General features: G+C 46.9%; 1 protein-coding gene across 3 annotated transcripts in view; it reads left to right on the forward strand.

Moving 5' to 3' along the window:
* FAM219A (family with sequence similarity 219 member A) overlaps positions 1 to 19,408 on the forward strand; it is a 92,632-nt gene extending 73,224 nt beyond the window's left edge. For 2 of the 3 annotated variants that reach the window (XM_030968275.1, XM_030968277.1), the window contains exons 3-6: positions 4,980 to 5,082; positions 8,940 to 9,020; positions 9,350 to 9,404; positions 10,552 to 19,408. In XM_030968275.1, the coding sequence (XP_030824135.1) occupies positions 4,980 to 5,082; positions 8,940 to 9,020; positions 9,350 to 9,404; positions 10,552 to 10,710 (398 nt within the window). In that variant the 3' untranslated portion in view covers positions 10,711 to 19,408. The remainder of the gene's footprint in view (positions 1 to 4,979; positions 5,083 to 8,939; positions 9,021 to 9,349; positions 9,405 to 10,551) is intronic. The other variant, XM_030968276.1, reaches the window with a different exon arrangement.
* The last annotated feature ends 3,008 nt before the right edge of the window (positions 19,409 to 22,416 follow it).

Here is a 22,416-nt window from a genome sequence, read left to right on the forward strand (position 1 = left end):
CTGTTTGTGCCAGTTCTCAGCCATGCCCAAGGCACAGAGCAGCAGCCAGATCAACAGAACGTATGGAAATGCTGCTATTTGATCTTTAAAACCTGGTCTTGGTCCAAGAGGGACCTTGGAAGACAGATTCATACACTGGTTCTTTCTAACCAGTTCACACAGCTGAAGTTAGAAACTAGAAAACAGTTCACTATTTTCCCCAAGTTTGTCTGGGTCAGAAAAATAACATGCTTCAGCTAAGAAGACTGTCTCACCCAGGTGGGTAGTTGGGTGACATAGCTGTCTGACCCTTGCTATCTGAACAGTCTTTTCTGAAACCAGTGAAACAATATCCTTATTCAGATGTCCTGAGTAATCAGTGCTGATGCCTGGCCTGTATTAGCTTGAAACTTTAGTCCCCATGTTCACTGTAGGGGACTGGCTACAGATAGGACCTTTTTGTTTCTATTACACCTGTTTAGTAAAAATCACTTTTCTTTTGCCTTTTTTTTCAGTGCAGGTAAGCACAGCCATCAGCTGCACTAATGCCAGCCACATGGTCATACTTACACTCCAGGGAGCACTGGGATCAGCGTGGTCCTAACACACACAACTTCCTTACATCTTCCTTTCCATGCAGCCTGCAGGCAAAGCCCAAATTTATGTATGTACCCTGAAATCCTGTCCAAGCAGTGGCACAGTCCTCACTGACAAATACTGTCTGTCAGAGGCGAAAGGTAGAGAAGATTTCAGTGTTACCTAGATTCATGCTAATGTCCCCCAGCTAAGCGATGCAAGTGAACTGAAATCAAGACTTGGGCTTGAAGAAGCTGTAGACAGCATTTCATTCTTTCTCCTTTAATTTGCTCATGAATCCGTTCATCATTCAGCAGAATTTGAGCAGACATATTAATTTCATTTAGTGTGTAATTTAAATTCTCAGCTTACTTGAGAAATTAGAATTCATCAGGGAATCAGAGTCCTCAGCCTCAGAAACAATTTAGCTGACTGTGGGGGACAGAGAGAGAAATACATCGCAAAATCTCATCTCATCAACCTTGAAAATGAAAAAATACAGTTCTGTCACACTGGATTAATTTCTCTTTATCTTGCCACTCCAGCAAATCCCATGGGTCCACACTGCACTGTCCCCATAGCAGGAAGCTCCATCTTCTCTTAGTCAGGCAGGTTTGCAAGGAGTTGAGTTACTGAGGTCCAGCCAGCAGCTCTCAGCAAAGAGACTGGAGCAGTCAGAATCTGCTTGTTCCACCCCACAGTGCAAAGGAGGCAAATCAGCCTCATCTGCCATAAAATTGTGTTTGTGCCAGTCAGGCTGCCTCAGCTGAGGGGGCTGCAGGTAGTCAAGCACAGTGACAGTGTGACAATGGCATCCTAAACCACTCTCCACCCACCATGTCTGATCATAGCCAGACTCACCCACTATCTTGGGACAAATGGAAAATGCGGATTTAGGGTGTCTGATTCTTCAAATATCTGTTCAGCATAGTACAGCATGATGTTCACCACATTCCTGCATTGTCTGCTTTGCCTCATGTCACAAAAGGAGCAGTTCTGCAGGAGACTCAAGCGTATGACTACTTTTGGCATTTCTCGTTCGGGGAAGATAGTAGGCAAAACCAAGGCCACCCCTACATAGCAACATGCTCCAAACAAACTGTTCAGCATTTAATTTTTTAAAAAACCTTCGTAGTGTTATTAAAACTGACTATGATTTTGTTTAAATGCTGAAACCAGAGAAATAATTTTAAGGATTCATTCAAGTCTGATTTTTAGTTTAGACACATTCATGTTAAGTCCATTCTGCTTCCCATGCTCCATTACTATTTTCTCTCATCATAAAGCAGCTAGACACATCCTGCCAGTTGAACAGATAACCATTTTAGATTGCACTAAATCATCTCAAGCAGTCCTTGAAATCATTCATTAGGGCAGTAGGTGTTCCATGATAAGGGGAGAATTCAGCCCCCTCTTGACTCTCACTAAAGAGGCTCCCTGTGTGGATGTGTGTCACTTGTCAGCATGCAGTTGTCCGTCCGTCCACCCTCTGACATATCCTGGGTCAGGCAGGTGAGTGAATACTGGGACAGGGACAGTTTGCTGAGTGTTTGGCATGCTGGGGCACCTTCTTACTAATTTTGCAGGCAACTGTAATAGGAGACCACTGCCAGGCAGGACACAAGGCTGGGTCACTTGTGGTGCTGATTGTGTCTGCAGCATGCATTTCCTTTGCTACTTTTTACTTGGGTGTTATCCCTGCCTCACTGAATGATCCATAGTCTGCTTGGCTGTTGTCTCGTCACCAGCAGAGCTTACTTTGAAGCAGCAATTGGAGCAGATGCTGAATGACACAGGTGGAGTTAACAAGCAGCACAGGCTAGTGTGGGGCTAGCAGGAAAGCAGTGCTTATTCTTTAAGCAGATGCATCTTCTCTTAAATTATTTTTATGTCATAAGGGACAGAGTGTCTCAAAGATGAAGTGACAAGGTGAATGGTAAAGGAGGAGCAAGATGTGATGTGGTTGGCAGATCCAGACAAAAGGCTGTTCCTCATGCTGTTCAGAACAGTATAGGGGTGTCAAAAGGATCCTGGACCCCCTCCTCACATACCCACACTCACATGCTCCATGTGTTCTTCTTCTGACACAACATCCAGGATTAGCTGAAGTGGAACTGGTGCAGGCAAATTCCCCCATGAGTCAGACTGACAGCACAGCTGTCTGTATTCTCCAAGTTCTCCACTGAAACAGAAAACTGCTGCTTTGCTTCACTCAAGCATGGAGATGAGTAGATTGTCTGTGGTGGGTTGACCCTGGCTGGGCAGCAGCAGCCAATCAACACTTTTCTATTACTCATCTGGACAGAGGAGTGAAAACACAGAAAAAACATGGGTTTTCTGCAGGGTCACAGCCCCTTTCAGGCACCCACCTGCTCTCTTGTGGGGTCCTCCTTGGACTGTAGATGGATCTCTGCTCCCTTATGGGCCTCCATGGGCTGCAGGGGTACCTCGCCATGGGCTGCAGAGGAATCTCTTCTGCTACCTGGAGCAGCTCCTCTTCCTGCCTCTGTACTGACCTGGGTGTCTGCAGGGCTGTTTCTGACACACCCTCACTCCTCTGTCTGAGCGCAGTTCTGCATTTTTCCCCCTTTCCTAACTGTGTTATCCCAGAGTCTCTGCCACAGTGCTAATGAGCACAGCCATGCCCAGCAGCAGGTCTGTCTTGGAGCCTGCTAGCATTGGCTCTGTTAGACACAGGGAAACATCTAGAAGCTTCTCACAGAACTAGGTCACCTGTGCAACCCTCCACTACCAAAAACTTGCACACAAACTGAATGCATCCCCCAACACCATGATCCTGCTAATGATCAGACAGGATTTTCAGACTCCTAATTGAACGTGTTTTGTAATGTCAAAGGCAAACACAAACTGCTTCATGCCTTCCCAACCTTCTCTGCTCTATCGTGCTTCTTGAAGGAAGCTTCTGTCTGGAAAATTAGTGAAGAGCCAGAAGGAACCTGAGTTTCAACCCTGCTGATGATTGTCCGTGAGCCATCACACCTGCACTCACACTGTATTCAGCCCCCTGTCACCATTTCATCAGCATCATAAAGCATTGGCAGCTTGTCTCAGTGCTGTGTATTTGTGGTCAGCACTGGAGCTTCTGGTAGAGATGAGTGGAAATCAGGTTCTATTTCGTGTTGTATGTATTTGCCTTCGTAGTCTTGCTTTATCTCTCTCTGAACAGCAAAATTCATGTGGCCTGCAAAGTATCAGCCTTTTATTCTGGAGACAGAGGTTACCAATACATTTCCAAGTTCCATACTGAGAAAATTACTCTGATTTAAGATTTTGATTTCAGTCCTGAATCAGTCTCTCAAGTTGCTCAAGCCAGAGTGAGTTATTAATCCAATCCTTTTCCTGCCAAGTTCCATGTTCATTTATTCACCTTTGCTGTCAGCAGGAGCAGGCTGGGTATGGTTTACAAGTGTATGTATTCTTGTCTCCATGTTCCTCATCATAACAATCTCTAGGTATCCCTGCTGTCTATTTCTCCCTCAAGAAAGAGAGCCTTGGATGTGTGTCCCCCTGCTCTGACTTGTGAGGAAGGGAAAGTGTTGGCTCACCTTGAACTTGCACACCATAGAAGCATGCTGCTTTTCCACAGCAAGTGAGAAAAGCTGCTCTTCTCTCCAAGCGGAAATAAAATCTTCAGAAGAAACACAACCTAACAGCAGAATTCACATTACAGGAGAGGCCAAAGCAAAATAAATTCACTATTCAGATTCCTCAGCAAGCAGTCTGGTACACCTGTTATTCAGGCATGCCACAAAAGTAGTGTCCAGCATTTTCTCACACTCTGGAGAATTTTTTTAGCTGTTCTCATTCCTGCCTTACTGGCTCCATGCTCAGCTTTTCCGTACAGGCCTTGCCTGCCATTGCATGATGAGGTTGGGGCAGTTAGCTCAACTTTTGTGACTAGCTCATAACTCAACACAGCTGATCTTCCACAAGAAACAAGGAAGGACTTTCAATCAGAAAATCTAATATCCATTTATATTCCTGTGTTCCCATCCCTGCTAGAAGCAGAGCCATGTTAGTAGAGCACAGTATTGGGGTCCATGCAGCAACCAGCTGCTGACAGGCACAAGTTCTGTGCCTGTTGTCTGCCTCAGTTGGGTTTCATCCAGAAGCTCCAAGACCTTATGGAAGTCTGGGTCTTGGAGACCCAGATTTTAGTGTGTTCTAGTCAAAAGGCTGCTTTGAGTGAAGGTAGGTTAGTTTTAGTCCCTGGTGACATTGGAGAAAGTGGGACACAGCTCATCTGGCCTTTGCAGCATCCCTTCATAAGAAGTGGCCAGTTCATGTCCTTTGCTGTAAATGCTGCTGTGCCTTTTGCCACTACCAGATCTGGGTTTCTTCTTATGGTGGCCAGCTAGGCTGCTGCTCTAATTTTGCTTTTCCCATTCCTATCTCCTGTGCAGAGAAGCAGAGGGAGCTGGCTCGGAAGGGGTCCCTGAAGAATGGCAACATGGGAAGCCCAGTTAATCAGCAGCCCAAGAAGAACAACGTGATGGCACGAACAAGGTAAAGGACTGGAAGAGTACTCACAGCTGTGCTGTGAGCTGCAATCCCTAATGGTCATGGGGTGGTCAGAAACAGTATTCATTGCATTTGCCTTCTGCCAGCCACACTGCAAGAGCAGTGATGCCCCTTCCTGGAGCTGGCAGGCCCAAATGCTCTGTGCTGTGTTGCATCCCAGCCCCTGGGAAGATGCAAGGACAGCTAAGCCCAGCACCAGTGGTAGTGCAGCCTGTAGAAGGCAGAAGCAGCCCAGCCAGGTTAAACACAGGGGGTTGATACAGCCATCCTGCAGGATCTGAGTAACACCTAATGCTGCCAGTGGGAGAGGAGCTGTGCTTCTTCATGAAACACAGACTAGTTTAGAGCTTAATTCTGCCTTGGTTGCTTTTGTCACTGTAAGTTCCACTGCTCCTTTTTGATGGTGACCTGTTCTGCTACTGACGGATACTGAAGGCTTGTAAATAATCTGTCTCTGTGTGATTTTCTATACACCTTCTCCACCCTTGGAACAGCACAGTCACACTTTGCTGGAGATGCTTTGGAACAGGTCTGTAAGAGAGCATTAGGCAGTACTACAGCGTGCTGTAAACAAAGACATTCTGAGCTGAATATTTTCTTTTAGAGTATTTTTATTTTTTGTCTGTTCAGACTTCAGTACACTAATGTATTACTTACCTAATATCAGAAGGGAGGAAACCCCATGAGCCCACAGGATTGCATGCGTTGCATGCTGCTAGAAAGGTGGCAGGTTTTAGTGGAGGACCTCACTTAAAATGATGGAGGAATCTGGGGAATGCTGGATGTTTACTGATGAAGGGGAAAGTTGCCTGGATTACCATATAGTAAGTAGAATAGGAGCTGCAGGTCAGAGCCTCTCTATATGCAATGCCTCTGAAAGATGAGATTTCTTGTTCACACTAAGAACCCAGACCCAAAATATTAGTCATAAATCCTGACAGGACCTTGTCAACTTTTAGTTGTAAGCCCCTGAAATACATATGGGGAATATACTGCATTGCTTCCTCTCTCTGTGTTCAGGTGTTGAGGCCATATAAAAGAGCCAGACCCTTCCTGGCAGCAAGAAATTCAGGAACTGTGCTCAGCTGGGTTTTCCATGCCCACTGGTCCTCCTTATCTTCTAAGTACATTCTGGAAAAGCATGTTTTCTTTTGGCAATAGGCTGCAAGCTAGCATCCTGAGGGGAATGGTAGCAGATTTGCTGCTTGAGAGGTTTTGAAACACTGAAATTAGGGGAGGAAGATAATAAGGGAGAGAAGGTGGGATAAATAGAGGTATCTACCTGTAACATGAGCAAATTTTCCATGGAGAGATACTTGTTTCCAAGCTGCCGATGGAGAGAGCGGAGCAGTGACACCTATTGACAAAAGATTTCAAACAGCCAGCTCAGTTTTATTTCACTTAAGGACATCTGAGCACCTCTGAATGCTTCAGTCTGTCTGCCACTGACAGGACAACACCAGCAAGGCAGAAATGCCACAAGCTTGTTCAAGCAGGTTTTCACAGGGTAACAGTTGCAGTATAATGGGAAATATTCCAGGAGGACACATTGCAAAATTTCTGGATTATTTTTTAAGTCTGAACTGTTGGCTTCCTCAGGTCTCTGCAGGAGAATTAAGCTAAAACCATCTCCCCATTTTTGATAGTTCTGCTCTTCTCATCAAATATGTTTTCCTTTGTGCTTTGCCTCTTCTACTCTCTCCTCCTCCTCCTCCTTCTTCCCCAAGGCCTCTGTTATTTTGTATTATCCCTGTGGATTTCTGACATCCAGCCTCTAGTACAAGGTTGCCTTCACCATTCAGTCCTCTTCTGGGACAAGGGTGCAGCCAGCCTTACTGAGACGTGAGAGTAATTGGATCCATAACACACTCAGCCTCTCTAAAATCAAATTAAATGTGAATGAGGTAGGAGTGATGCTCTTCCTATGAGCACAGACAGAGCCCACAACACCATCCACACCACTTGAATATAGCTGAGTGCTACAGTCCACTCAGGGTAACCTAAACTTGGACATTATTGTTGCTTCAAGTGAGCAAAAACACAAAGAAGCTTGTACCAGGGCAGCTGCAGACAAAAGCAGCTACCACCACTACCCGACTTTATTCCAAGGACAGTGGGAAATGAAGATAAGGACAATCAGGATGTGAGGGAAATACTTATATCAGGGGCAGAGAAACACTATAACAATTTTTGTCTGTTGCAGTTAAATTAAACTTTTGTTTTTTAAGAAAAAAGACACTTCTCAAGAAGAAGATGTAGTGGGGTTTTTTTCATTGAGTAAATAACACCACAGTGTTCTCCTAGATCACCTGAGAGTGCTTTGTTCATTGATGATTTAATAACAACTGTAGTGAGTATATGTGGAGCAGGGACTGGAAAACTGGAGAGTGAAAATGAGAGTTAGTACTTCTGATATCTGTATGGGCAGACTTGTTCTGCCAAATCTCAGCTTCAGCTCCAGACATCTTTGCTTCCTGACTTCCTGCCTTCATACCTCAGGAGCAGAAGGACCATCCCACTTCTGTGAGAGGGCTACTGAATTTTGCAAGTGGATCCCATTTTCTCCAGTCCTCTGGTGCAGCAGTTTGGAAATGCTGTGTCAGGTTTTAAATTAATTTATTTAATTTATGTTTCAGTGAACACAGTAAGCAAATGTAAATAATTGTGAACCTATATATCTGCTTTGTTATAGGATTTATATATCTTACTCTTCCTGAGCCTGGCCACTGACAGTGCTTGCCAGGACTTCTTATTTCTGAAATTGTTAATGGCTTGCTGCAATTACCCATGCAGAAGCAGAAAAACATTTCAGATAGTTAGAGAGTAGTTGGAGCATGGATGAGATGGATTATCATATTTAGATTTATATTTCTTAAACTCTTAGTGAAGCATCATTGTGCATCATGGTGTGTTGTTAAAGACCACTTGGGAGAAAGCCTGGCTTAACTTACTGAAAGACAAGATTTTTGTCACTCCTGTGGTTCTTACCTGCTGTACAAAGAATCTTACTCCATTTGCTGGGTTTAGTTAATCTTATTTTAATTGTGAACCAAATTATTTTTTGTATTTTTTTGGATGAAAGAGCTCCATTGTCAACAAGATACCATTGTATTAACACATTTTCCTTATCTTAGAAGTTCTGAAGCCTGCACTCCATTTCACAGACTCTCCCAGGCAGTTAAAGGTGCAGAGTCATCCTCAGCCTTTGTAACACTTCTGATTAACTGAAAGTCATTGCGAAAAAATGGAATTTAAAAAGTGCTGGTCTGACTGGTTTCTTATGCCGGGCACACCAGCTCAGGTTTCTAATATTACTAAATTTAGTACTGAGACCTCAGAAGTGTTGTGTTGCCAGCGGCCTGGATAGAGATTCAGAAAGAGGCACCACATAATATCCCTGATGTCCAACAGCAGAATAGTGGAATCACTCTGGCCTCTGGCTTCCCCTAGCCTCCTTCCCCTATGTACTTACTGCTGGTGTCAGGTACCCTTGCCAGGAAAAAAACAAGCAACAAAAAAATGAGCAATCTGATATGACAGGCAGTGCTAGCCAAACGGGTTTACCAGAATGAAGTACAGAGTGTCCCAATGTTTTTTTTTTCTTCCAGGAAGGAGTATGTTCCTAAGGCATGCCCAGTGTTAATCCCTGTGAAACCACTGTAGGCTACCCAGAGACACAGCTTGCTCCCTCTGAATTGGACCCATGTAAACATCTTCACCAATAAGTGGGGGCTTGCAAAGAAGTGACATGGGGAAAGCCAGCTATCATACAGCTTTGCCCTAGGCAGTGTGTGGTTCTGAGCTTTACTGTGTGGTTAATGGACAACATTTAATTATTTCAGGCTCGTCGTTCCCAACAAGGGCTACTCGTCGCTAGACCAGAGTCCAGATGAAAAGCCCCTGGTAGCCCTGGATACAGACAGGTATGCAAAAGGTTAAGAAGATGATATACATGACAGCTTAAGTGAGTTTTCATGCCAGAGGGCAGCACTCACACTCTTCCCTCCACTGTTCCCTCTGACCTATGCTATGGTGGGTCTCTGTGTAAGAACAAGTGAGAAGAGCTGTGAGAAAAGAGCACTGTGATGGAAAGATCTGAGGGTCACAGATGAAAGCTGCTCTACAGGCTCCCTTGATGTAGCTTCTCTGTGCCTCAAGAACAGTTTCATGGCACAAGAAAGATAGGACTAAGTGGGGAATACAGATCTCATCTAACCAATTCCTTCTTCGCTGTACTTGTACTTCCCTGCAGTGATGATGACTTCGATATGTCCAGATATTCCTCCTCGGGATACTCATCAGCCGAGGTGAGTTATACTCTTTCCTGCCATCCTTGCCATGAATGCAAGTAACAGAGCAGCCAGAAATGGCTTATAGAGGTCTTGCACAGGCAGAAATGGCTACATAACAAATTTAGTAGTGGTATAGACTCTGTGAGTGTGGAAGGAGCCATGGCAGAAACTGTGTCATGTTGCTTTCTTCCCTGGTGATCCAGCTGGCTCCATATCCTCACTGCCATGGCACCGAGATCTGCCCATCTGCAGTTTTCACAGCTACCTTTGGTTTCACTCAAACTTTCCCTCATTCTGCCTAGTCCTGCAGTGACCCATGAGGTGCAAAAGCATCATCTTGACTGCCATGGCAGCTCAGCAACTGTATGCATGCCAAGGACACAAATACAGGGTCTGAGGGTGTGCTGTGATTTCCAGTTACTGGAGTGGTCAGGGTCACCCAGTGTGTGTTTACTTGGAGCAAGTAGAAATTCCAGGGAGGACTTGCAGATGTGAACTCTTGCCCTTTCAAAGAGAAAAGGCAGGAAGCTCAGGCTTGTTAGTCCCTCTGCATTGTTTCTGAGTAAATTCCTGTACTCTCTCATGCATTTGTTGCTCAGCCTCTGGCTACTGCTTCTGCAGGATTTTGCGTCCAGGGGCTGAGCAGCCATTCTGCCCACAAACTGCTCAGAACTCTTGCTCCTTATATCTCTTCCTTGGATAAAATACCTCTGAAACCCTGGGAAACAGCCAAGAGCAGTGACCATGTCAGATGATCTGAGCTGTTTCTGTGCCCTGACTAAGTGTTGTTTATATAGATCCAGCTTGAATCTGAGATCACAGACCCAAGCTGTACCATCTCTTCACTGCCATAGTGTGCCCCAGACTGAGAGGGGGGACTGCCCATCTGCCAGTAAATAATATTATTGCATTACTTTAACTGAGGGCTTGTCCTTAGGGAAAAATTATTCCATAACAAAATAGTTTATCTCACTGTAGATATTCCTACTCTGGAGAAGCTAGTACTCTCCCCTCACCTGAGATCAAATCTAGGACTGTAGGGCAGTTTTTAATGATGGGGAAATACATTCCCGAATAAGGGAGTGATGGATGAATCCTTCGTCTTCTGACCACCAGAAGTAATAAGTCCCAAGTGTTTGACTGTTTGTCTCTTTGTCTGTAGCAGATCAACCAAGACTTGAACATCCAGCTGCTAAAGGATGGGTACCGGTTAGATGAGATCCCGGATGACGAGGACCTCGACCTAATCCCCCCTAAATCTGTCAACCCCACCTGCATGTGTTGCCAAGCCACCTCCTCCACCGCCTGTCACATCCAGTAGTGAGGCCGGCAGGCTGTGATCAGTGCTTTCCACTATAACTGTAAAACTTAACAGCCATTGCTTCCTCCTATGGTAGGACGTGCACCTCTTTGTGTTCATGGAGCCAGGAGAAACCAAAAAATTCATTTTATGATTGGTTGATAACTTATTTTAAACTATGGTAAAACAAAAGAGAAGTTGCTCAATGTGCCAGGCAGTGCCTGGCAGAGCTGACTGGTCTAGAAAGCGAATGCAGAGGGGTCCAGAGATACCTCCTTGGTTTGTTTAGGCACTGGGGATATTTTGTAAAGTGTCTTTTTCCAGAATGGGAAAGGTCAGATGGGACTTCAGGTAATCCTGCCCATTGAAACCAATCCATCTGCAAGATTAGGGCAAGTGGGAGGTATCAAAGTGTTTTACCAATGAGAGGAAGTCAGTTCTTAATTCATTCACTAAACCTGTTTCATTTGCATAACCAAAACGATATTATAACTGGGGCACAGGAATGGGGACGGACCAGGGCATCCTTTCTTATGGCAAGGCTAGCCAGGACTAGCATGACACAATTCATTCACTTGCAAAAGGGACAAGTAGCTGACATCTCACTGTGAGTCAGTACTAGCTAGAGCTGTTGTGTCACATAGCCAATGCAATCTACCCTTAGAGCCACATTAAATTACCACCAAACACATCAGGTTCGATCTGCAATCCACTCATGCACTTCAAGGACTTGCTCATTGCCCAGGAATACCAACCATACTTGTGACTTCAGTTCAGTCACGTATTCTGACTTCAGCCTGTATTTAATCCCTGTGCAACCCATCTCTTTCCAAAAGTCTTAAAATTTGTTCAACTGAGAAGAAATGAATCCTGCATGAGTCAGGACTAGAGATGTACTGAACTGCTGGAAAAAGCTAGTTGAAGTCAGCACATTTTAAGACTGCTTGACTCTTGATATTCTCTTGACACTGTGTCTCTGGGTGCTTGTGGGAGAAACTCATTAATGCTGAAGTCATCAGTGTGGTAGGGTCAGACTTGAGAGGAATTTTCAGCAACAGCAGAATTATGAACAGCTTCAGCTGGAAGATGCCCATGAGAGGAAACTACTGTTCACCCCCTCTCTGCCCAGTTGTAAGCCCGACATGGTCCCAGGTCAGGAGCAGTTGGTGCTGCAAAAGTTAGGAAACCTGTTACATTAGGTTGCTGTTCTGAGCTCCCAGCTCACCAGCAGATTGTTTTGAATGCAGAATCACTTCTGTAAATAGGAAACATGTCCTCTCACTGACTGCAGCATATGCAAGGGATAGGCTGGCATTTTTCTTGGTGTTGAAGTCTTTTGCCACAGGCACAAAGTCTTGTGTTTCCTGGCCTTTCAGGAAGAAGGACAACCTGTCTTGGGTCATCACCTGCTTTGTAGCCTGGGAAAGGAAAAAAATGAGGGCAGTTCTGAGCTTCCCATCAGAATTCCTGAGTCACAAAGCAGAGCCTGAGCTGCGCCACAACAGACAGATCCCCCATCTGAAATTTATATGAAGTGAGCTGAGTCTTTAAGAAGTCTTAATTAGCAGGAGTTTTTTTTACCATACTGAAGATCTACTCTGTGCAATGCAAAACTTGATAGCAGCCACAGTGTGAGTGAAAGAGCAGGGACACAAGGTTCCCAGGCTTATTTACTTGATGGTGTTAACAACTTTTAAAGCTGTGCTTATCCCCTCTGCCTAAAACAACATGCTGCCGCCCTGGTTCCAGGCCATAGAAAGAGGACTTGAATGGTGCTGTTTACTGAGCATCCCTGCCTCTTCATGTAGAAGTGATGGTTAACTTGCCAACTCTTGTGGGGATAGTGTTCCTCAAGTGAATTCATCTCCTTTTCTCACCACCTGGTAGTGCTGAGGGGAAATATTTCCAGAATACAGCTCAAGTATGAGGTTGTCTGGAGGTGGGGGAAGTAGAGAGTAGAGAAAAGGATAAAAAGGAAAAAACATTCCTTAAGGAGTCTTTTTAAATGGGGAATGTAGTCAAAACCTAATAGAAATACCATGGTCAAACCAAATCCTATAGGACATGGCCAACGCTCTTTAAATCTTCACTCTTCTGGAGAGGGGCTTTGCAGTTCAGCACTGGTATCATGGAACATCTTCATCACATTTATCCTCCTGGGTCAGTCTCTGTGCCTTCCAGCCAGGCTGCACACACTCAGCCTTTCCCACAGCCCTTGCTCAGGAGCTCAGAGCATTTCAGAGTGCCTGCTAGAGCAACAAGCCATCTCTTCACCTGGACCAGCCACTGAGGGCTGCACATCCCACAGGTCTCCATCATGCTGCCATCATAGAATCATGCCATCATCTAGGTTCAAAAACACCTTTAAGATCACTGAGTCCAGCTATAACTAGCCACTGTACTGTTCAGTCTAGGATAGAATGAGGCTTGCTGTTACTGTTATCTCTCAGGGTTAACACCTCTCCTCTGACGGACAGACTTAGTGGACTTGGCAGTGCTGGATTAACAGTTGGATTCTATGGTCTTAAAGGTCTTTTCTAACCTGAGGGGTTCTATGACACCCACTGTCCCATGGCACCATTACCAAGTCCTTTTATTGCCCCTGTTGCTGTTTTTTGCCTGCCATGTGCCCTGAGACATTCCCCAACCCTGTAACTGCCTTCAGCCCTTTGCATTTTGTGATGTGCATCTGCTTCTAGCACAGCCCTTTAGGGAGGGAGGGAGATTAATTCAGATGTTCCACTTGGTGCTTCCTCCAAATACAAACCGAAGCACAACTCAAGCATTTTTGCCTGTGCACAGAAGGAGTTGGTTGTAGAAATAGCTGGTTTGGCATGACAGTACAGGACCATAAAATGGCAATTTTTTGGCTTCTCCTCTCTATGCTTTGTGTTCATATATTTTATTAGGGGAATAATGTAGAAAGGGTGGGGAAAAGTAGTTACCTGTGTAGGATCGTTATCAGAAAGGCTGAGTGGCTTAAGGCAATGCGCATGTGGCTGTCATAGAAAACTGAACACTAACCCTTCTGAACTGCAGCCCCTTCAGCAGATTATGACCATGCAGCATGTTTGTTGGCTCATTATGGAGTATTGAGGACTGCCCATTGGTATGTATCAACCGCAGATGAGGCTGGTTCCCTTGTCTGGTCTCATGTTCAGACCTCTGCTTTAGCCAGCAAGTTTTCCATATGCCCTCGGAGTCACAGAATGGGTAAGGCTGGAAGGGGCCACAGTGGGGTCATCTGATCCAGCCTCTCTGCTCAAGCAAATCTTGTTGGAGGTTATGCTGTGGTGATTTCCTGGGAAGGTGTGGAGATAGATGGCTGTCCTGACACTGCTCTCCTTAAACCAGTCTCTGCCACCAGGGCCAGAAAAAGGCAGAAGGCAAGAGCACAGACTCTGACTCTGTCAAAACATTTCTACAAAATCTACAGAGCTGCTGGGTGCTCTCCTAAATGCAGATGGCATGCAAGAAAGAAAATCATTCCTTCCTCCAGTCTTTGCACCAAACAAGATGGCCCTCTCAGGCCACATTTTCAATCCAAAGTTGTACAGAAAACCAAGGGGAGGAACACCATGGAGTATGAAATGCTGTGTTGCTGTCTACCTGAATTACCATGCAAACAGGACGTAAGGATATTGATGCTGGTGCCTCCAAAAAGGAATTTGCATTTAGTGTCTCCTAAAGCTAGACTGGGTTTTTGTTAGGATTTTATGTAATGTCAGTCACCAAATTATGTGAGTTTCAGCAAATCCTTTTCTTTTATCAGATGTTAATCTGATAAAATATCAGCTAGTATCCTTGAGTGTGAGCTGGATTTGAACTCTGGGTCTCAGCACTCTGTTCCATCTGTCTTGTCTGCAAACTCCACATTTTCAGATGTCTTTGGAAGGAGGAACATCCTCCTAGTCTTGAGGAAGGTCTATAGATAGTGTGTTCATGTGTTTGTACATAAACCTCAGCTGAAAGGAGGCTGATGCCCATTCTGAAGGCTCATTTGATATCTTATGAGACACATCTTGAAGTGAACCCTTGGAAAAGCCACTGGGTGATATCTGACACTGCTGCATGTCTGTCCCTAACATGTGTGCTTGGCCATTGGATCTGCTGTGCTCTCCTGGCTGTCCTGCCTGCAGATGCCTTGCAACTGCAAAACCAGGTGACCATTCCTGCTGCATGGAGTTTGAGAGGGACTTCAGGACAGCTTCCCCAGAGACAAGAGGGGCTCAGCTCCTTCTGGCTTGTCCCAAAAGGAGGCACCCACTGTGTTCAGTGGTTCACTGGCTGACACACAGGTCTGCAGTCCTGAGCAGGATCCTTCCCTTTCCGTGCACAGTCTGATCCTGGGCTGGCCTGCAGGCTCTGCAGGAGAATGCAGGAGGCTTGAAAAATGCAGCACCCTGTGTGTGACTCAACAGAAACATGAAGATGCTTTTGAAGAAAGGAAGGACCCAGCTGGGCAACAGATGGAAAACATGGGAAAAGGAAAACAAGCAATAACTGGAAAGATTGCCAAGTGCTGTCGTAGCCTCGGGCAGATCCCAGTTGTCCGAGTTGATCTGTCTCATTGCAGTGCTGATGCCAGCAGGGAGCAAAGCTTGCTTTCAGATGTACACACCAGAAACATCCTGTCCCTGAGCTGGCACTGCAGCCAGCTACAGCCCTGGTGGGTCTGCTGGACTGTTAGAACACAGAAAAATGAGATCTGGGGTCCTTGCTGCTGTAGGTATTTGCTCTAACCTCAGGCAAGTCACATCCCGTCTTGATGTCAATTCCCTGCTGGGGCACATGGGAGAAACCTGCCTTCCCAAAGTGCTGCCACCATCCTGCGTGGATACTGCCAAGTGTGAGAGGCACCATTGATAGGACAGTTCTGCAAGAAGGATGTAAATATAATGCTTTAGAAATTTAATTCCTATTTTCAAAGTACTGCTATGCTTTCCCTCTCTTTACCATCTTCTGATGTTCCTCACACATGCCAGAATGCAGCAGGGTGGAGGTTAGTACAGAGGTTAAACATCTTTGGAGAAAGATGTTTGTCAAGGATGTGTTATCCAGTTACTTAGCAGCTGACTCTTGCACAGCTGGCTTCTGAGTTTGCCTGCTCCCACAGGGAACATGAACAAAGATTTGATGCCCTAACAGCACCATCCACTGATAGCAGAATTAAGGAATTTAGGAGTGCAGCTTGGGATGGCAAGTAGTCACAAAGGGGAGCAGAGGATTGAAAGGCTCGTTTTTGGGATATTCCCATGGCAGTTTCATGCTCTTGCTTCTAACAACCATATGATCATCTTAGCCTTTAGACTGGTGGTTCTGCCTGGGCTCCTCCATTGCTTTTCCATTCTCACTTCACACCCACCTGGGGTACTGCCACTCTTACCTAGAATGCTGTAGGCTTTGGCACCTGGCTGCTGCTTGGCTCAGCAAGCTTGGGCTGCATGATCAAAAGTAACATCTGCATAGAGGAGCAGTGCCACAGGGCTAGCTGGGAAGGCGTGGAAAGGTCTTCATTTTAAGCTGCTTTTCACCTCTAGGTATACTTGTCTCTTCCCTTCAAGGCTCAGCTGTGAGAGGGATTGCTCCAAACTGCACCTCATCAGACAAACCCACCTTTGTTACAGAACCACACAAGACCTGAAGCAGAAGGGCCAGGAATTTAGCATAAAGGGAGATTTTGTGGCTGGGATTATATGCAGGAGGTCAGTGGAGGTTTCTCATAAGGGTTGTGGTCCATATTTCAACTTCCTGTATTACGCAGCTGAGCTGCTGGGTTGCTTCCCAAGAATTACAACTACATCCCTTCCTTTGCCCCACTTGACATTGCTGGCAGTCCCAGGATGACAGCAGCTGAACACTGCCTGTCTGAGCACAACTTTGACAGCTTGCTGGGGAGGCAAAGGCTGGGACTGACTGAGATCACACAGAGCACAGCCCCATGGCCCACACAAGCATGCAGCAAACCATGTCACAGAGCAGGTTGCAGCTTTCCCTGATGCCTACTTGAAAGCAGCAGGCACCAGGAAAAGGCCACTGAAAGGCCATTCTAAGTCCCATAGCTGCTAAGATATCTACCCTCCCAGAGCAGCATTTCTCCCCTAGCTGTCCTTGCAGCTGTCCCAGGTGAGCTCCCTGGGAAGCACTGCTCTTCGCTCAGGCTACCTTTCTGCTCTTGCAACCTGAATAAGCTGTAACTCCATTTGGTACCCACCTTCCTCAAGCCTCCATGATTTGGGAGAAACAGTTTGTTGAGAGATATAATATAGACACATGGAAAGAGTGGAAAAACTTGGGCAAGCACTCTTCATGACAGACCTTCATATCCACCCCCAGTTCACAGATTTGTTTGTTGCATTTCTTTGCATGGAGAAGCTGCAGTAGCAGCTGTGTTCAACTTGTGGCTGCCTCTGTCCCAGGACAAACCCCAAGCAAAAGTCAGGCCAGCTGTAGTTCAGTGAACATAATGGGGTGAGAATCAGACAGGAGGCTGGGAATTCTCTTCACTCACATGAAGGCTGTGGGGCTGAGGATTCACCAGGTTCATGCAAAACCTGGTGAGATGCAGCCCACCAAGCCGGATGCCTTCGCCCTCCTGGCCTCAGTGCTGTGGGTCCAGGTCTGTGGTCCCAGACTTGCCAACCCACATGCTCCTGCTGTGGGCTGTAGTCCTGCAGCAGAGGCCTTAGTGGGGAGCCTGTTGGCTCTGCTTTTGCTGCACTGGGGCAGGGTGCTGTGAGATACTGGTGGGGCTGTAATTCTGCCGGGAGAAAGACTCTGGTGGAGGATGAAGTCTTTGCAGGGGAAACAATTCAGAAAGTTGGGTTTTTCCCCTCCCCTTTTTGCACTTTTTAAACCCTTTTTACTCCTTCCACAGAGGTTATTGAACCTTCAGTTTAATAAGGGAGATGAGCTGCCATTAAATAGGTTTCTGAAGGGTCTGAAAGCAGGTGCTGGCTGGCATGCAGAGCCAGTCTGTGCCTGACGTGATTTCCAGACCTCATTGTCCGGTGTGTAGCAGAGTCACCCCATGAGCTGGGCAAGGACTGGGGTGGTAGGGTCAGCACTGGCCATCATGCCAAACAGCATGGCTTCCCAAACTGAAGAAGAATCAGACCAGAAAATAGGGGAAGGAGCAACCGCAGTAGAAGGATAGCTAGTTGTCACAAGTAATCTTTGGTATCCGTGTCCAGTGGTTAGTCCTAGAATTGCAAGCCTTGTTATATTGCACACACGTCCTCCTTCCACTCCCCTTTTCTCAAAGCAGCCGTCGCCTTTCTTCCCTCTGCCCCGTGCACTAGTGATGAGCATCAGAGGCAGTTGCACCAAAGTGATTCTCAGCCCAGTTCTGCATCCCCCCTTCTCACCCAAACCCAAGGCAACCCAGACAGTTGTTGGCCTTCATGAGTCTAGTAATTCCAGTTGGGTTTCTTTCCTTGTGTTTCATGGCTTCCTTCCCATGCACTCTAGCAGGGCAGTACAGGAGGCTCTGACCATGTCCCAGGAAGTTTCTTTGCCCCCAGCAGCACCTTGCAGACATGCACCTTACTGGGAATGTACTGGGTCAATGCTGGTGAGATCTGGCACTGCCGATCTTGAATGGGTGGCAGCTGATGGGGATCCACCCAAGGAAGTTGGCAGAAAGTGGCTACTGTCCCTTTTCTTTTCTTTTTTGAGGGAAAGAGGGATTTTTTTGGCATTACAATTATTGTCCATCTTCCAGTGGCCAAGTTCTGGGCTGCATTAATAGTTGGGGTTCATTGGCTGTCCAGGCAGGTGTGGAGCTCTGCACCAACCATAATAGCAAATGTCATGGCTGTTGCCAGAGCCTGTGTACAGGATGGGTTGCTTCCATGCTGGCAAAGTACTTTCAGCAGGCTCCAGATGGACACTTCTGGCAGACAGAAAAACAGCACTCCTCCAAGTCCGGATCAAATCTGCACTTCCGTTTTGTGTCCTCAGCATGGGAAAAAAAATCAGCCTAAGCAAATGCCTTCCTGGTCTCCATTCCCCGTGTGGTGCCTGGTGCCCCAGGGGAAGGGGTGGTAGGAGGTATTTCAAGGTCACCAAAAGCAAGATCCTTTTTGGATTTATTTAATGGAAATATATTTCAGGATGGGAGACCTCCCGACCTTTGTGTTAATCTCAAGAGCAGGAGATGAATTTCTGGCTGTCCTTGCATATAGTGAAATATAGCTGAAACAGCCAACCACAAATAGAGTTAAATGTAGGGTTTGACCTGAATAACCTTTTAATTAGGAAGATAAATTTGTTGTAGCTTGACCTTAGTCCTTGTTAGGAACCTGCTAATCATTTGACATGCAGAGTGTATTAATGCTGCACTTAACTTGGCCATTGTTTTTTTTATCTGGTTTTGGGAGTTTTCTCACTTCCAAAGCATCAGTCTGCATCTTGTATGGGTTTTCTTTTGTTCCCTTTTTTCCCATTCAGATCATGTAGCACACTGTTGTACTTTTGTTCCCGTCTGTGTAGAGTATTGCCTTAAACAGATTAGTTGTGTTATGGTTTGTTTTGGGTTTTCTCTTTTCTACCATCAGTTTTATGCATTAATTTATTTTAAAATGTGGGGGTTTTTTTCAAAAACATGAAAAACGTGTATAGTATTTTTTTTTAACATTTCCATTGCAGTATTTATCATTGTTACTGGTTGTGTGTAGTGTAACGGAATTAATGATATTAAAAAGCATACATATGAAAACCAGCCTGACAGCCTTTTTTTTCATTGGACCAAACCAGGGCAAGGGAGTGTAGACTGCACCAGCTCCTCTGAGCCCCCAGCAGTCACAGATACTGAAACCAGGGGTATAGCCTTCACTCCATGGCCTGCTTGGTCCCAGAAACAGCAGCTGCTGTGACCTGTGTGAATGGCAGAGGTAAATATTCCAGGACTGGCCACCAACATTTGGGAAACATGAGTCCCCAGAGCAGCAGGAAGGCACACAAGGCTGGACCCACCTCCTGCATGTGGTCAGCAAGAAGCAGAAAGAACTGCTGCATCTGTACAACATCAGCGGGTGAAATAACCTTTTCTCCAGCCTTGCAGCTGTTCTGCCCCTCTAAGCTGTTGGCAGAGGAGTCAAGCCTTGATTTTAAAGTCCAATACAAGCAGCTGGAAAACCTGGACCACCAGGAATAGACGACAGCCATGGAGGCCAGTGGATCATGCTGGCAACAAATCTGGTGCAGGATTAGTACTGCCACAGCTGAGAGACTTGGGTTCCACCTCTGCACTGTGGTGTTCCCCAGACCTGTGACCTGGCTTGCGCCAAGACCAGGGAGCTGAGGCAGGGGTAGGCACTGCAGTGTCCACCTTCCCCTCCCAGCCTCCCACTGACTCCCTGCAGGGAATGGGGCTGATGGAGAGCCTAAACCTGGCTCAGCAGAGACCAGTAGGGTGTGAAAATCAAGGGCAGCTTCTTTTCTTCTTCTTTAAGGGCACGTACTTTTGCTGGGACCCACTCAGGTGTTCCAGGTTGTCCAGCAGCAAACCAGGTAGGGCTCTGCAGCCCTTCAGGGGCACAGGTTGGCATCTCCCCTGCCAAGATGGGTGTGGGTCTGCTCCCATGGATCTGCCAAAATGAAGCAGCAGAGGGGCTGGAACAGAGAGCACAGCAGGGCGCTGAGTGGGCACAGTGTCACAGGCCAGAGCACAGCAGGACTTGGCTTGTCCCCATCCCTGCAGGGGCATCTCTGCTCAACTCCCCAGCTCTGGAGAAAGCAAACCCAGTTCATGCCACTCCCACCCTGGCATGAGCCAGCTGCCTCTGCACTGAGATGGGTGAGGATTGCTCACTCTGATTGCAGAGACCATTTCTTGGATGGAACAGCAAACAAGGCTCAACACAGGATCACCCAAATCCAGCTTTTAATTAAAAAGGGGAGACAGAGCAGGCAATAATTTCCCTGGCTACCTCATCAGGCTGGGACAGCTGTGCTGGTGCTGTGACACAGTCATTGGTGGCACTGGTGTGGGGGTCTCTGCCTGCAGCTGGATTGCTGTAGGATTTCCAAGGAAATACAGGAGAAAGGGGCTTGAAAAGCCACAATCACTGCTCCTGCATCTCCCAGAATAAAATTATCTTGACTAGGACCAGCTGAAACTATTTCCTACCATTGTAAGGTAGCTGCTGGCAGGAGGGGAGGAAGCTGGGAGCCAAGACAAAACAAGGAGGGTATGGCCCAAGAGGGATGTAGGCAGGAATTGCAGTCAGGGAGCATGGCTATGGGACTGACAGAAAGCCACCAAATCCCAGTGCTCCCATTCTATGGCATCATTGATCACATGAACATCACCCTGGGCTACAAGTGCCAACCCACACCTGTCCCAGCAGGCTGCATGTTCCTCTTTAAAAAACACAGGACCCTCAGCAGCACTTGTACCAACTCCTACTGCTCGCTGTGCTCTGTGAGAAGGACCATCCAAGAGTGGGTTCCACGGGAACTCTGGAAACAGAACAAGTTTGTAACACAGGTAAGTGCTGCAGGAGGAGGAAACGTTGGGGTTTCTAACCTACCTAGCTGCAGATGCAGGAGGGTGGCACTCAGAGGGTGCCTCGCTGTGTCTCTGTAGTGAGACGGTGTCATGCTCCCTGATCAGGAGAGTGTTTGATACCCCATGGCATGTGCTTGCTGACTTGTCCCCTGGAGCTGCATCCTGCAGTGGCTTTGGTCTTTTAGAGCGGGCAGAGCAGAAGTTCTGACATGTCATCCCTGTCCATGGAGAGGTTTCAGAGAGCACCAGGCACAGGATCTGCTGAAGAAGGGAAACTGAGGCAGTGACAGGGCTCATGCCAGGCTGCTGTGTGACCTGGTGATGATGGGGTTGCTTTGAGAGCTGCTGTAACACAGTTCCCAGACTGAAATGAGTTCCAGCTGGTGGGTCTTCCATGCCAGGGGACCATGTGAAGGGCTGGGGACACTTCTGAGCACTGAAAAATCCCTCCCAGCCCTGGTCCTGCAGGAGGAGCGATCCCTGAGCTGAGGCCCTACTCAAAGGGCATCTGTGGGACACAGCTTTCCCCTCACAGGCTAAGAAGGTCAGCAGCACTGAGGCAAAGCTCACTGCAAACCAGCTCATCTCCTGCAGCCTCGTTACCATGTGCATTGTAATGAGGGAGCAAGCAGAGGGCATGGACAGGGACGTCACCACTGTGCAGGACAGAAATAGTGCATGCTACCAACCAGGGCACCCCTCTCCTCCATGAAACACAGCCCTCTCAGGCTTGCCAGCTGTAGGACATTAGTACAGTCCTGTAAGTCCCTTCCCAACCTCTGCTTGCCCCATTCCTGGCAGTCCCAGTGCACTCACCCCATCTCCCACTCGGCAAAGTGCTCAAATGTCTGTGGACACCCTGGATGCAGGGGCAGAGGAGCCAGTGATTCCATCCTCTCTCCCATGGTTCTGGATGAGTGGGGAGCTTGAGGAGAGAATCACAGCACTGCTAAAACCCCCAAGGGAGGCCTGATGCTCAGATCTCCAGCTGCATTTCCAGCACCCGATCCTTCCTAGTAGCCCGTTTCACTGTGTGTCCCAGCAGCTGTGAAGGCAGATGCTGCCACATGGAATGGGTGTCTCTCCCCACTCCCTACTGTCTGTAGGGATCAACAATGCCCCCATTACAAAATCCATTGGGCCAAGGTCAACCCAAGCAGCTGACTGAGGTGGCAATGCAGAACTACAGCACACCATCAGCCATCAATCCCACT

The sequence above is a fragment of the Camarhynchus parvulus genome, chromosome Z (assembly GCF_901933205.1).
Source record: "Camarhynchus parvulus chromosome Z, STF_HiC, whole genome shotgun sequence".
In the NCBI taxonomy this organism is placed as follows: Eukaryota; Metazoa; Chordata; class Aves; order Passeriformes; family Thraupidae; genus Camarhynchus; species Camarhynchus parvulus.